Source organism: Biomphalaria glabrata, chromosome 13 (genome assembly GCF_947242115.1).
Source record: "Biomphalaria glabrata chromosome 13, xgBioGlab47.1, whole genome shotgun sequence".
Classification (NCBI taxonomy): domain Eukaryota; kingdom Metazoa; phylum Mollusca; class Gastropoda; family Planorbidae; genus Biomphalaria; species Biomphalaria glabrata.
In genome coordinates, this window is record NC_074723.1 from 13517501 (window position 1) to 13532010 (window position 14510).

Sequence of the window (14510 nt, forward strand, 5' to 3'; positions counted from 1 at the left end):
GATTGATTGTAACAATAAACTGGTGCGTGAATCTCCAAGTATTAGCCGTACCTCGTACATCCTTTATAATTGCCGACTCAAGATGTGGTAAATGAACCAGGAGCAATAGTTTTAAAAGTAATAAATTACACAATTACCCAGAGAGAAGTTGTGTTGTTGTACGTTTTAAAAGTAATAAATTACACAATTACCCAGAGAGAAGTTGTGTTGTTGTAAGTTTTAAAAAACTCGGCCAGGAATTTATTTTAAAAATAATTTTTGTTTACATTTTTTGTGCAGAGGCGTATCATTTGGAAGCAAATGTGTGAGTTGATTTTTTTTAAAGTCAATGCACATATTTTAATTTTAAAGATTAAGAAAGTTCTACATCATGGTGCAAATGGTGTTTGTTAGTGTGAAAAGAGATTGCCTTGTGTTTCACGTTTTGGACACTTCTTAAATAATCAGTAATTAGTTGTAGCCACTTGTAAGGCCATATTGTTTGATTATGTCTACAGCGTTGAGCTGTCTAGCTTCGACTATCTATAACAGGATATGCTAAACATGTTTTAAATTTTTTTCTTGCACCTCATTTCGCCTGTTTGATTAAGATGAACCGTATAGACCTTTAGACATTTCTTTGAAGCGGATTCACATAAAAAACAACATAAAAAACTATTGCTAGATTATTTGAAGAGTTTTATTTTCTTCATCCGCCAATCCGGTTGGAGAAGGCCAGTAAAGACCCTATATAAGACACTTCAAGTTACCTCGCAATGTGACCAGTACGAGGCGAGGTCAGAACCAGCACGGTGTGTTAAGTCTGTCCAGAGCAGAGACTAGGTTTTTGGATATTGTGTACAGTGTTGTTGCCAGCTGAACAGTAATTGTGATGTATTTGAAATTAAACTGTTACTGATACTTAGTTGTGAGGTTCTTTAAGTTCGTTGTGTCGTCTGGTGCAGTTTGAAGAGAGCCTAGATCTAGAATTGTAAATCAAGTATGGATCAGGCTGCATTTAAATTTAGATTCTAGATCTAGATCTAGATATTCTATTGATAATTTATAAAATCTTTGCTTACATTTTTACGCTTTTACGTAAATAGATCTATAAACTGAAATACATCTAGTCTTACATTAATAGATATAAAAGTACAGATACGTCACAATAGTAAGGCAATGGAAAGTTGGGCAAGGATTTTTTTTGTGTTAAAGGCAGCACGGAAAGAATATATTTTCCAAAATGTAATGTAGTAGTTTGTGCAGTGACGAGCCTACGTGTACACAGAGAGCTATGTGGAATTCCTAAATCACCCCCCCCCCCAAAAAAAAAAAGGTTTCAAATAATCTTTCTTTTTCAACCGCTTCGTATGATCTAAGGCCTCCTTTAGCTTTGTCTTTCTGTATGTCACATGTCCCAATCAGATAAAAAAATATGAAAAGATATTGAAAAGATGGTTTCTCCTTTTAAATAAATGTACTATTTGCAGATCTCATATTGATAATAGGCTGTCCGTTTTTTTTTTTAAATTAAGACAATACCAAAAGATTTTCTAAAATAGCTATTTTGATATATATAACATTTAGTTTTCTTGCTGAAAGGTCTAAAAGTTTATTTATAGATTGTAGGTTATTCAGTTTGTTTTCAAGTTAAAAGCAACGTCAATTGATTCTTTGAAATTCTATTACTTTAGATAATACAAAAATCGTGGCTTGAATATTCTCTACTATGGAGGATCATATGGGGGCCTTTAGGGACCGCCTTTGAGTTTGTGTGATAACACAAATTCTCTTTGTAATCTTCTTTTTTCAATGCAGATATGAATATTGAGTTTCCAATATTATTTAAACATAAAATAGACAAGACAAAAAAATATGTATATTTACTTGCTATATATATATATCACATATGTCTTCTACATCTTTCTTGTATCTTATAAATGACAGATGCTCCTTCCAAGTAGAAGACTTTTATATCCTAACCTTTCATTTGGTATGAAAATATCTTTAAAAGGGAAATAATTTTTAATGTGGATTATGCCATTTACTGTTTAAAAAAGCGTTTAATAAATTTAATACCTTGGTATTTTTTCCCTTCGTATTTGCTGATTTAAAACTATTAAAATGTGGACATTGTTTTGAAGTTATATTTTATTGTAGATAAAAAAATTCGAACTTTTTGTTTTTTATTGCACTGACATATGTTTGTTTGATGTTTGAAACAAAGTTTTCAATGCAGGTTAATCACGGGACTGCACACGCCATGTCAATCAAACTTGCACACAAATACATGCACTCACGCGCACACATACACACATCGTACGTCTATAAAAAATGTGAAGGGATTAAAATGACGCCCACATGAAACTTTATTTTTTTCATTGTGCTTTTCGCTTTGAAACTGTTTTGACGACGATTTTAAAGGAACTGACACACTAGGGAAACATTTCTTTAATTTCATCTTTTGATTCGACATCCCTGTTTACATCCGCCAACATTTGAAATGAATCTCTTCTACGCTTGCTAAAGACCACGGCAAGTCTGCTGCTTCATAGCTCCTAATCAGTTCACTCAAAATTGCATGGAACGTCCTTCAAGTCAGACACCGGAAAGAATGGCGACATGGGCGACGTACTGTATGTCCAACGATAATAGTTAAAACTTCTTCCAGGGAATATTCAGTTGTTGGAACAACGTAAACTTGTTTCCTTAAAGAAAAGGATTGTCAAATGTATTTACATTATGGGAAATAATTGTCTCTTTAGCCATATTATTAAGAAGAATTGTCCCTATTTCTACTTTATCAAGAATGATTGTACCTATCGCTATATTATGAGGAAGACTTGTCTTCATTGCTACGTTATTAAGAATAATTGCCACTATAGCTACACTAACAAGAAGAATTACCCTTATTTCTACATTAACAAGAAGAATTGTGCTTATTGCTACAATATGAGGAAGAATTGTCCCTATTGCTACTTTATCAAGAAAGATTCTCCCTATTGCTACATTATGATGAAGAATTATCCTTATTGCTACGTTATTAAAAAGAATTGCCACTATAGCTACACTTACAAGAGGGATTGCCACTAATGCTACATGATCAAGAAGAATTGTCCATAGTTTGAGATCCAAATTTAAAGTCTAAAGATACTTTAGGCTCCCCCAGTTATAGTTGATTTCTACTTTAAAAAAACACTCCTCGCCACTTGGTATTTATTGCATTGATATCAAGTTTGAAATAGTAAAGCTGTTCTGGACTTGAATTCCTGAAATGTCTCCGGTATAACAGACACATTATTCAATCCTCTGACTTGAGTTAATGGACTATCTATTAGGGCTGTCCTCATGGGTCATGACGTCATACAGGGAAGTCAGGTTGAATAGATTCTTATCTTAATTTAATACATCTTCATTTTTAAGCCTTCTCTCCCCCCCCCCCCGGCTTATTATTTTGGTATAATGAGAAATTGATCATTATTCTCCGATCTAACAGCGTGATGGCTTCGCCCAGTTCTATAATAGTACGTCTCAATGGAAGTCTATTGAATGCCACACGCAAAAAGCAGCATCCATCAAACTTTAAAGTTACAAGTACATCATATAAAGCATAGGTGTGTGTGTGTGTGGGTGCGGCGTGGATCTATTAGCGATTCAATCCATGACCTTTGTTGTTTATCAGCACAGTGGCGTATCTTAAGTCGCGAAGCAATCGAGAAACAATCATTGGCCAAACGAAAAAAAAAAAAACTACAAAAAATCTAGTGGGATAATGTGATGTTTCTAACTCATAATGACGCACTCTACACAAATAAAAACAAGTTTCAAAACACGCTGCCCCCACTGCTAGCTTTGGGAACTCGGTATCTGTGCATAGATATAGATAACCTGTAAGGTGACGTACATAGACTACGCCTTAACATCAGGGGTTTGTTCAGAGCTTTTGGAAGAGAGGATTTGAACCTCTCAAGTCCTCACTCAAATGGTTCTGCTAATGATGATATAGATGAGATGTTACAAAAAAGTTTGGATCCACAGAAAGTTCTAAACAAGCACTTCATAGTTAATACTTTTCTCAGGTAGCAATGTTTTTATTTCAGTGAGGCGCAATATTTTTATTTCAGTAACAGTGAGGCGCAATGTTTTTATTTCAGTAAACAGTGAGGCGCAATGTTTTTATTTCAGTAAACAGTGAGGCGCAATGTTTTTATTTCAGTAAACAGTGAGGCGCAATATTTTTATTTCAGTAAACAGTGAGGCGCAATGTTTTTATCTCAGTAAACAGTGAGGCGCAATGTTTTTATTTCAGTCAACAGTGAGGCGCAATGTTTTTATTTCAGTAAACAGTGAGGCGCAATATTTTTATTTCAGTAAACAGTGAGGCGCAATGTTTTTATTTCAGTAAACAGTGAGGCGCAATATTTTTATTTCAGTAAACAGTGAGGCGCAATGTTTTTATCTCAGTAAACAGTGAGGCGCAATGTTTTTATTTCAGTAAACAGTGAGGCGCAATGTTTTTATTTCAGTAAACAGTGAGGCGCAATGTTTTTATTTCAGTAAACAGTGAGGCGTAATGTTTTTATTTCAGTAAACAGTGAGGCGCAATATTTTTATTTCAGTAGACAGTGAGGCGCAATGTTTTTATTTCAGTAAACAGTGAGGCGCAATATTTTTTATTTCAGTAAACAGTGAGGCGCAATGTTTTTATTTCAGTAAACAGTGAGGCGCAATATTTTTATTTCAGTAAACAGTGAGGCGCAATGTTTTTATTTCAGTAAACAGTGAGGCGCAATGTTTTTATTTCAGTAAACAGTGAGGCGCAATATTTTTTATTTCAGTAAACAGTGAGGCGCAATGTTTTTATTTCAGTCAACAGTGAGGCGCAATATTTTTATTTCAGTAAACAGTGAGGCGCAATGTTTTTATTTCAGTCAACAGTGAGGCGCAATATTTTTATTTCAGTAAACAGTGAGGCGCAATGTTTTTATTTCAGTAAACAGTGAGGCGCAATATTTTTATTTCAGTAAACAGTGAGGCGCAATGTTTTTATTTCAGTAAACAGTGAGGCGCAATGTTTTTATTTCAGTAAACAGTGAGGCGCAATGTTTTTATTTCAGTAAACAGTGAGGCGCAATATTTTTATTTCAGTAAACAGTGAGGCGCAATGTTTTTATTTCAGTAAACAGTGAGGCGCAATATTTTTATTTCAGTAAACAGTGAGGCGCAATGTTTTAACACGTCCCCTCTCGATAACCCCCAAAAAATTAGAATACAGCAAACGATCTGCAGACTCAATGTCTAATTGGTTAAAAATTGTTTGAATCAGCGAGGAGGCGCGGCTGCTGAGAGATCCCTTTGGAATCCTGGTGAAGACTGGGATTTTTAATTTCGGGATCTTTGAGCTCCTCTGAGTCCACCTAGCTCTATTGGGGAAAAGTAAAGGCGTTGGTCGTTATGCTGGCCACATGATACATTCGTAAACCGTAGGCCACTGAAACAGATGACCTTTACATCATCTGCCCTATAGACCATAAGATCTGAAAAGGGGATGTTTTAGACTTGGCATACTTTTCGCTTTACCAAATATTTTTCCAATAGCTTTTTGTTACATTTGCAATATACGACCCACGCGTTTTTCCTTATAGTGGCAACAATCCCAAAAGTTATTCTTTGGGGTTTTTAGTGGAGATAATTACACACGCAAGAATTACGTGCACCTTACTATCGCCGTCGTCGTTCCTATCGCCCGATGTTACAATAATACATTGGTAAAACAATGTACCAATAAATCTTTGTAGAAAGGATTCAAAAGGAGATAAGGATATTTATGTTTGCTACATGCTATCAGTGCTTTCTAAAATTGCGATTCCTTGTCTGTAGGTTTGCATTTCAAACTGGTTCACTCTTCTCTTACAAAGTCAAATAGTCAAGAATATTCTGTGCCTGCACAAGACGTTGGAAGGAAGAGCCGCAGCCATGGAGTCAAAGAGCCGCAGCCAAGGAGTCAAAGAGCCGCAGCCAAGGAGTCAAAGAGCCGCAGCCAAGGAGTCAAAGAGCCGCAGCCAAGGAGTCAAAGAGCCGCAGCCAAGGAGTCAAAGAGCCGCAGCCAAGGAGTCAAAGAGCCGCAGCCAAGGAGTCAAAGAGCCGCAGCCAAGGAGTCAAAGAGCCGCAGCCAAGGAGTCAAATAGCCGCAGCCAAGGAGTCAAAGAGCCGCAGCCAAGTAGTCAAAGAGCCGCAGCCAAGGAGTCAAAGAGCCGCAGCCAAGGAGTCAAAGAGCCGCAGCCAAGGAGTCAAAGAGCCGCAGCCAAGGAGTCAAAGAGCCGCAGCCAAGGAGTCAAAGAGCCGCAGCCAAGGAGTCAAAGAGCCGCAGCCCAGGAGTCAAAGAGCCGCATGCGTGTCGAGAGCCACAGTTTGCGACCACTGGTCTAGGAGGGAGGAATAACATCATTCATATGTAGGGAATCAAATATATTAATCCCTTGAGTAGAAAGCATGACAAGATTGGACACATGATATATATATATATATATATATATATATATATATACACACACATATATATATCCTAATTCAATAATAAATGTAAAGTTCTATAACTTTAATGTTGCGAAGAGTTCAAGGTTTTCAATGTGTGTCAAGTGGTGGAAAGCTTAAATTCTCTAATTAAATTTTAGCCAATTACACGCACACACGCATACTCACACACTAAGGACGGAGGTTTCTAATCAACACTTTTGCTACTCTGTTACCTGGACCACTTGAAAGAATCACACAAGCAGCTCGCTTGGTATTTAAAAAAAAAAAATTAAAAAAAAAAGCTCGAAATCTTTTGTTGACTGGACGTCCCGCCCGCTCGCTCCCCTCCTCGAGACGCACGCACACAATTTCACGAACATTTTGGCATAGATTGCCAAACTTATAAGATGGAATTGGTCTTATGATTGACGTGAACGCTGGATGAGATTACTAGGAAAACTTTAAGTCGGAGTAACATTAAAAAGGAAAATGTGCGTAGGACGAGTAGGGATCAGTAACAAAAGCTACTGGATTACAACAGGTTTGTATTAGGACAGGTGGCAGACACATCATTTTATGACAATGTTTGTTGAGGGGCCGCCGTGTAAGTAATAGCTGTGTTTCTTGCCCGAATAAATATCATCTCATCTCGTCTCTGCCTGTGGTCCCTTCTGGGGCATAGGTCACCATCCAGCTTCCTCCAGGCATCTCGGTTCTGGGCGAGTCTCTCCAACTGTCCCCACGTCTTGCCCATCTGCTTGGCATCTGCTTCCAAGTCACGGCGCCATGTATTCCTAGGTCGGCCCCTCTTCCTCTTCCCTCTGGGGTTCCAGGTTAGGGCTGACTTGTTATGTTGGATGCAGGTTTGCGAAGGGTGTGACCTATCTATCTCCAGCGTCTCGGAAGGATCTCTACTTCAGTGAGGCTGCTGCTTTGTTTTTTTGCCACAGTTCCTCATTCGAGATCTTGTCTGGCCAGCGGATCATAAGAATCTTCCTCAGGCAGGTATTGATAAATACCTGAATTTTTTTCATAGTGGTTCTCCAGTTCTCAGCCATAAAGTATTGGCTTAACAATGGTGTTAAAGAGCCTAATCTTGGTGGTGGTGCTTATTTCCCTAGATCCCCAGGTGTTCTTCAGCTGATGGAAGGCTGCTCTAATAAATATCACTGCAACATAACTAACTTATGAAACACAGTAATATATCAAACCAGAAGATCGAGATAAAAAAAGTAGATACTGTCACAAATTCTTTTAGAAGAGCACTCAGTGATAGCCCACATTGCCTATGATGTATTTCCAGATTGTAGACAGCTTCTAGTGGTTCCACTTATATTTCAACTATTTGTCTCCAAGGAAAGGAAACTGTTCAACAAGTTTAGGCATATTTAAGATCACGTCGTACAGTCAGATCTTGCCATCTATGGGCCATTAACATCTGTTTCTGTGGCCCACGGTAAACGAGGGTGTCATACGGCCAGCACAACGGCTAACCGCCATTACTTTCCCCAATTATTGTCAGGTACCCATTAGAGCTGGGTGGACTCAGAGGCTCCCTAAATTAATAATGAAAATAAGCCCCAGTCTTCTCCAGGATTCGAACCCGCGACCCCCCGGTTTTGGAAGCCAAGCGTTTTACCACTTAGCCACCGCACCTCCTAATGGCTACAGTAAATGAGTAATACATGATTTATTATACAGATATAAACGGCGGAAAAAAAGAAATATTTATAAAGACCTTTGAAATAACGTCTGCAGACTAACCTACTTTATGAAATGTTATTTTAACGTCTGCAGACTAACCTACTTTATGAAATGTTATTTGAACATGACAAAAAAAAACATTAAAAAAAAAACAACTACAACCTGATAATAAATAAAAAATTCCAAAGGTTTTATATTTAGCTATTGCAGGATCTTACATTCTCTGCCATAATGCATTTAAAACTACTTACTGTTACACCTATATATAGCTTATACAAGTTGTTTTTTTTACAATTCTTTATACAAAGCGTGTAATTTTAAACATTGAAAGAGTGACGTTTGATATATTGCAAGTGTATTTTTTTTAGTATTATTGTTAAATATTTTACCAAATCAAAAAGGAATGTGAAAGAAATGTGATATGAAAACATACACTTATCATGAAGATTATATTTTTCTGAATCTCTTTTCTTCTTTTTCCGTTTTTCTATATTTTGTTTTCTTTCTGTCACTCTGGAAATAGTTCTGATATTTTGTATCCAATTGTTATCAAAAAACAAAATTTTCTTACCATTGATAATTTTGTTATCTATCTATCCCTTCTATCAATCCCATCTATCTATCTATCTATCTATCTATCTATCTATCTATCTATCTATCTATCTATCTATCTATCTATCTATCTATCTATCTATCTATGTCTATCTACCTACCTACCTACCTACCTACCTATCTATCGATCTATCTATCTATCTATCTATCTATCTATCTATCTATCTATCTATCTATCTATCTATCTATCTATGTCTATCTACCTACCTACCTACCTAATAACCTATCTATCTATCTATCTATCTATCTATCTATCTATCTATCTATCTATCTATCTACTATCTATCTATCTATCTATCTATCTATCTATCTATCTATCTATCTATCTATCTATCTATCTATCTACCTACCTACCTACCTACCTAGTCTGTCCGTCTGTTTATCAGTCTGTTCGTCTGTCTGTTTTTTTTATTCCATCTATCCGTCATCCATCTCTCATTTCTATTTTTCTATCAACGTTCCCCCCTCTCTTTCCTTCTGTCTATCTCATCGATTGAGCGTTCAATTCTGTTGTAAATTGATAGTACACCCATACTGAAAGTGTGGCTTCAAGGCATGGGGTTAAAACAACAACCTAACGTTTACACTCACACACGCAACACACAGTCTCACACAGCCTCACACAGTCTCACACAGCCTCACACAGCCTCACACAGCTTCACACAGCTTCACACAGCTTCAAACAGCCCACCTCTGGAATGTTTTGATAGCTGATTATTGTTGTGGGACATCGGAGATAATCTTGAACAGCTTTGGGCTTACTTTTGCCAGAGGCTGCACATTGATTTTGGGTCACACACACACACACATTGGCGGCTCAAGACCTAAATTTGGTGTGGGCGAGTTATAAATTTGCGAGGCCCTCACGTGAAACAAACAGATGTGTTATAAATAATAAAATAAAACACTTGAAATTTTCATATTTTAAATTTTAAAAGTAACACTACAGTGAAACTAAATTAACTAAATTTAAAAAAAGCATTAAACATAAATCTCCTTCTAGCCTTACTGAACTCCTATATAAAAGTGTCGTAATGTACCTTAGAAGCTAAGCCTATACCTGGTTAAAAAGATACAACTGCTAATCTGAAAGTCTTCCCGAATCACTGTACATAAAGGCGCTATTTCTTAAAGAACTATTAATGAGCAGTTTTAATTTTGAGAGACTTCTTTTAGCCGAGCTCTACCTGGCAGGTGTTGTTGACAAAAACAGAACGACGATGCAGAATCTAAATATCTGGGGGAATTTCTTTCAACTCATTTGTTTAATAAACAATTTCATATAATTAGTAAGATTAGAGGTCACTGTCTCGTTCACTCACATATGACTCTTCAGGGAGATACTTTTTCATTTTTTGGAAATCATTGAGAGAACTGAAGTGTTCAAAACGTTGAATTGAGGATGTCAACTTTGAGTCCATACTGCTAATTATAAAATAACAAAATATTTTTAAAAATCTATTTCACAATGACGTTTATAGAATTATAATAGTTGGCCTTTATAATCGAATATATTCGTTTCCTCGGTAATGCTTGATTTGGATAAATCTTTGATAACCCTGACCTAGAATACTTATATAGCAAATTAAGGTTTCCTATTTAGACTTCAAGCTTTATGAAACATAATCTGTTTCGGTCACTCGTGCCTTGAAACGGTGTCATGTGGCCTGCACATGGAAGAAAACCGCCTTTACTTTTTTTCTGGCAATTATCACGTACTCATTTATGTTGGTTAGATCCAGGGAACTTTCTAAGAAATCTGAAATTCTTAATCTCAGTCTTTGCCAAAATAAGTTTGAACCCTGAATCTTTACACCATCTATTACAATCTTAGAGGACGCACTGACCTACAGAAGTTTGATCACAAAATTTACAATGATATAAAATATATTTATATTTTTGAAACAAATTGTAAGGATGAGAACCGAAGACCTTTTTCTTAAAGCAAACTTAAAATAACATATATTTTATATTTTTAAACCTTCACCTGACCCGAATTGATGTTACAAAAGCGTAGGTTCAGGTAAGCGCATTAATCGCAACGAGGATGATTTTCACATTTGCCACTAATATCTGTCTGCTCCGTAGTCACCCCTTTCTGACAGCAGACGTTTTTTTTTTATTTAAACTCAAACGTAAATGTACACTTACCTTTTTAGAAAGTTGCCGACACTAAAGTATAATGAAACTGGAACAAAAAACCTAAAAAAAAACCTAACAGAACATTACTCTATTAGATCTAAGTGTTTACGAGAGATACGACACGCTCTAGAGACTTGCGAGAAATTCCTTTTGCCTTATGTTCAGTTCGTTAATGGAAAGAAGAAATAAAATAAACCTAGAACACCAGATCAAATTGTTGATTGAAAAAACATAAACTGACTTTGGAGCTGAATGAATGTGAACCTTGGCCTAATCTAAACAGACGTGTCCCTGTGTTTGTGTTGGTACAGGTGTCATCATTTGAACAAACACCCCAAACACATACGCTGTTATGTTATTTACTACGCCAGGCTCCATCGACCACAAGTTGCTCAGGTGAAAGACAGCAGTTGTTCCAATGACGTCTTCACTTGTAGAGCTCTTCCGTCTGTTAGCTACAGAATATTTGTTCATTCAACCATCTTAGTGTAATACACATATATAAAAGGGTAACTAGCTTCAATAATTACAGATTTTACACCTGAAATCTAAAAAAAAAAACACTAAGACATTCCTATTATATCTATATATTGGATGTGAAAAGCTGACTAGTGTCAGTAGTCTCAAATACCGCGGAGCTATTGTCTCAGATGAGGGAACTAAACCTGAACTGCTAGCCCGAATTGCACAGTCCACAGCAACCCTTTCAAAACTTAAAATAATATGGAAAGACAAAGGCTTAGCCCTCGGCACCAAAATCAGACTGATGAGTTTCCTGGTCATGGCCACATTTGTATATGCTTGTGAGTCTTGGACGCTGACTGCACAGCTAGAGAGGAGGGTCCTAGCAATGGAATTGAGATGCTACAGAAGGATCCTAGGTATCACATCAAAGACTGCATCACAAACCAAGAGTTTAGAAACAGGGTTACTGCAGCGATTTGACCCCAAGATGACCTGCTAACTATAGTAAAAAAAAAACGTAAGCAAAAAATCTATGACCATAATACAAGGTCTTAGGGGTTCGCAAAGACCTTCCTTCAGGGAACAGTACCGGGAAAAAAGAAGAAGAGGCAAAAATAGAAAGCAATGGGAAGACAATATAAAAGAATGGACGGGCCTTCCATTGAAAGAGGTTCTAACTAAGGCAAAAGACAAAGAGAAATGGAGAAAGACGGTAGACAAATGTTGCGTGGTGCCCCAACGGTCCAACAGACTAAGGGATAGGTGAAGCAGTAAAGGTAAAAAAAAAAAAATAAAACTGCTTTTGGCCCCGCAGGTTTTTTTCTCTTACATCATACCATCCTCGTGATTATGACATCATTTAATGACCGACTCATCAATCAAAGTCTAGCCCGTAAACTTGAGACAGATCGATAGACAAACTATCCCTAATAGCAGTCGGTAGTTGCCAGCCTACGCAATGCACAATTATCTTGATAAAATTATAAAACTCCCAACCCAAGCCTACAGCTAGTTTCGTATTAGCCTAACATGCATAGGTGTAACCTAACATACATAGGTGTACCTCGAAATGTAGCAGAAAGGGTTTAGGGAGATAATGATCTCCGAGATTATATTAAGATTTAGGTAACTGAAGAGCACAAGGAAAATATTTCCTTTTTTTAAATTAATATTTTCTTTATTGACATTTTGCTATGTTCATGTTAAGCTAATTATTTAATTAATTTACAATAGTAAAAAAAGAAAAGTAAAGTGCCCCTTTCAGACCTTGTGGTCTATAGGGCAGATGATATAAAGTTCATCTGTTTCTGTGGCTAACAAGGGTGTCATGTGGCCAGCACAACGACCAACCGCCTTTACCCATTAGAGCTGGGTGGACTCAGAGGCGCCAGAAGATCCCGAAATTAAAAATCCCAGTTTTCAACAGGATTCGAACCCCCGGTCCTCGGTTCGGAAGCCAAGAGCTCTACCGCTCAGCCACCGCGCCTCCTTTTTTTTTAACAATGCCTCTATTTTACTCGTAACTTCGTGGAAATTTTAACATGGGTGTGTGTGGGCTCAAAAACCTTGACAGTGATCCTAAAAACGGCTCTAACGATTTTCCTAGAAATTTTAGAGTTGATGAATATAGTTGGGAAAATAATTACTAGCTCGTTGGTCACAGTGGGACAGTTATAATTTTTCAAAGTAAAAAAAGAGATTAATTTAAATTTGGCTAGAGAACTAGATAATATTTGTCATGAACGGACTGTATATCTTCGGGTGTTTCCGCATTCCTTCAAGAGATTAATCAATTAGGCCATTATTAGGCTAATGTCCAGAAACGTTTTGCTCACCATCTTCTATCTAGATCATAGATCTTAACGCCAATCATTGGAACATAAGTCTAAGTCGCTTTACCAGGATTCTTACTGGGAGGGGTGGGGGGGGGGAATGGGGCGGGTTAAAAAAGTTTAATTTTGTAAATATCTAGCATTCATTTGTTATTGAGAATTTTTTTTTTTTACAGATGTTCCTTTAAAAGATAAGATAATTACGTCCTACGTGTATTCATGCGTTAAATTAGTAGTTCATGATGATAAGAGACTGAAACTCTGCTAACTCATTGGTTTTCCTGGCTGATTCAGGCAACCCATTCCGTGCTATTATCTAATGGATTAGGTAAGAAAGAGCCCTTGTGCGATTTGTCCTAGCATATAGAATAAAAATGCGCTTTTATCTTAGTGTCTTTCTTATTATTTAATTAGGTTATTTTGGTATTTGTATGATGTTTGAAGGCTTTATGTTTTATGTATTATTGTTACTTGTAAGTCTTCTGTACTTAACTGTCTCTAAAGTTAGTGATATTATTAATGGTGATACTTTAGTCAAACAGAGAGCGCATAGTGTAAAATTGGTCTAAGTTCTAAATAAGGCTAAGTAGTATTTTAGTCTTATATTCTTGTTTGACTAGACCAGAGGGGGCAAGGGGGCACGATGCCCCGGGTGCCACCTTTAGGGGGGGGGGGCGCCACACGAAGCAGGACGTTTTGGCGCCGCCGTTTTGGCCCCGCCGTTTTGGCGCGAAGGTCGTTTTGGCGCCAGCCGTTTTGGCGACGGGACGTTTTGGCGCGATATACATTATGTACGTTTATTGTATTAATTCTTTTAAAAGAATTATTCATATCTATGTTTTGCATGAGTGTTTGTGTTACGTGTTTTCACGTACTAAATGTAAATGTGTGTTTGTTTTTCACATCATTTTCTTTAATAAACATTTTGGCTTGTGTATGTTTGTTTATTAAGAGGCACACTTTTATTTTCAAAAAGTTTTTTAAGATATTACTTTAAAATTAAAAAAAAAATCAAAAACAAAATGAAACGATGATAGACTAAAAATTGATGCAATTATTTGTTTACATTAACATTGGTTTATTTGATGACTGTATGGCATCTCCAGCTATACATACCAAACACTTGCTAATAATAAGTAAAAAATATAATACATGTTTCTCAAAATACTTTAAGTTAAGTATACATAGACACCATGGTTATTTGCCTAAGTCGCTGGAATTCAAGGGTTCATTAAAAAGTTGTGTGCAAGTCCCTTGAGG

The 14510-nt window shown here is 36.8% G+C and overlaps 2 protein-coding genes across 2 annotated transcripts in view; both read left to right on the plus strand.

Moving 5' to 3' along the window:
• LOC106053363 (transmembrane protein 26-like) overlaps nucleotides 1-14510 on the plus strand; it is a 226343-nt gene that overhangs the window by 645 nt on the left and 211188 nt on the right. The gene's annotated exons all lie outside the window — the stretch shown is intronic.
• On the plus strand, nucleotides 5956-6408 carry LOC129922412 (probable serine/threonine-protein kinase samkC). The gene has a single exon (XM_056008384.1). The coding sequence runs from the start codon at nucleotides 5956-5958 to the stop codon at nucleotides 6406-6408; it is 453 nt and encodes a 150-aa protein (XP_055864359.1).

What these genes read in the sequence shown, in the direction of transcription:
- LOC129922412 (XM_056008384.1), top strand. Translation starts at nt 5,956, where the DNA reads ATGGAGTCAAAGAGCCGCAGCCAAGGAGTCAAAGAGCCGCAGCCAAGG.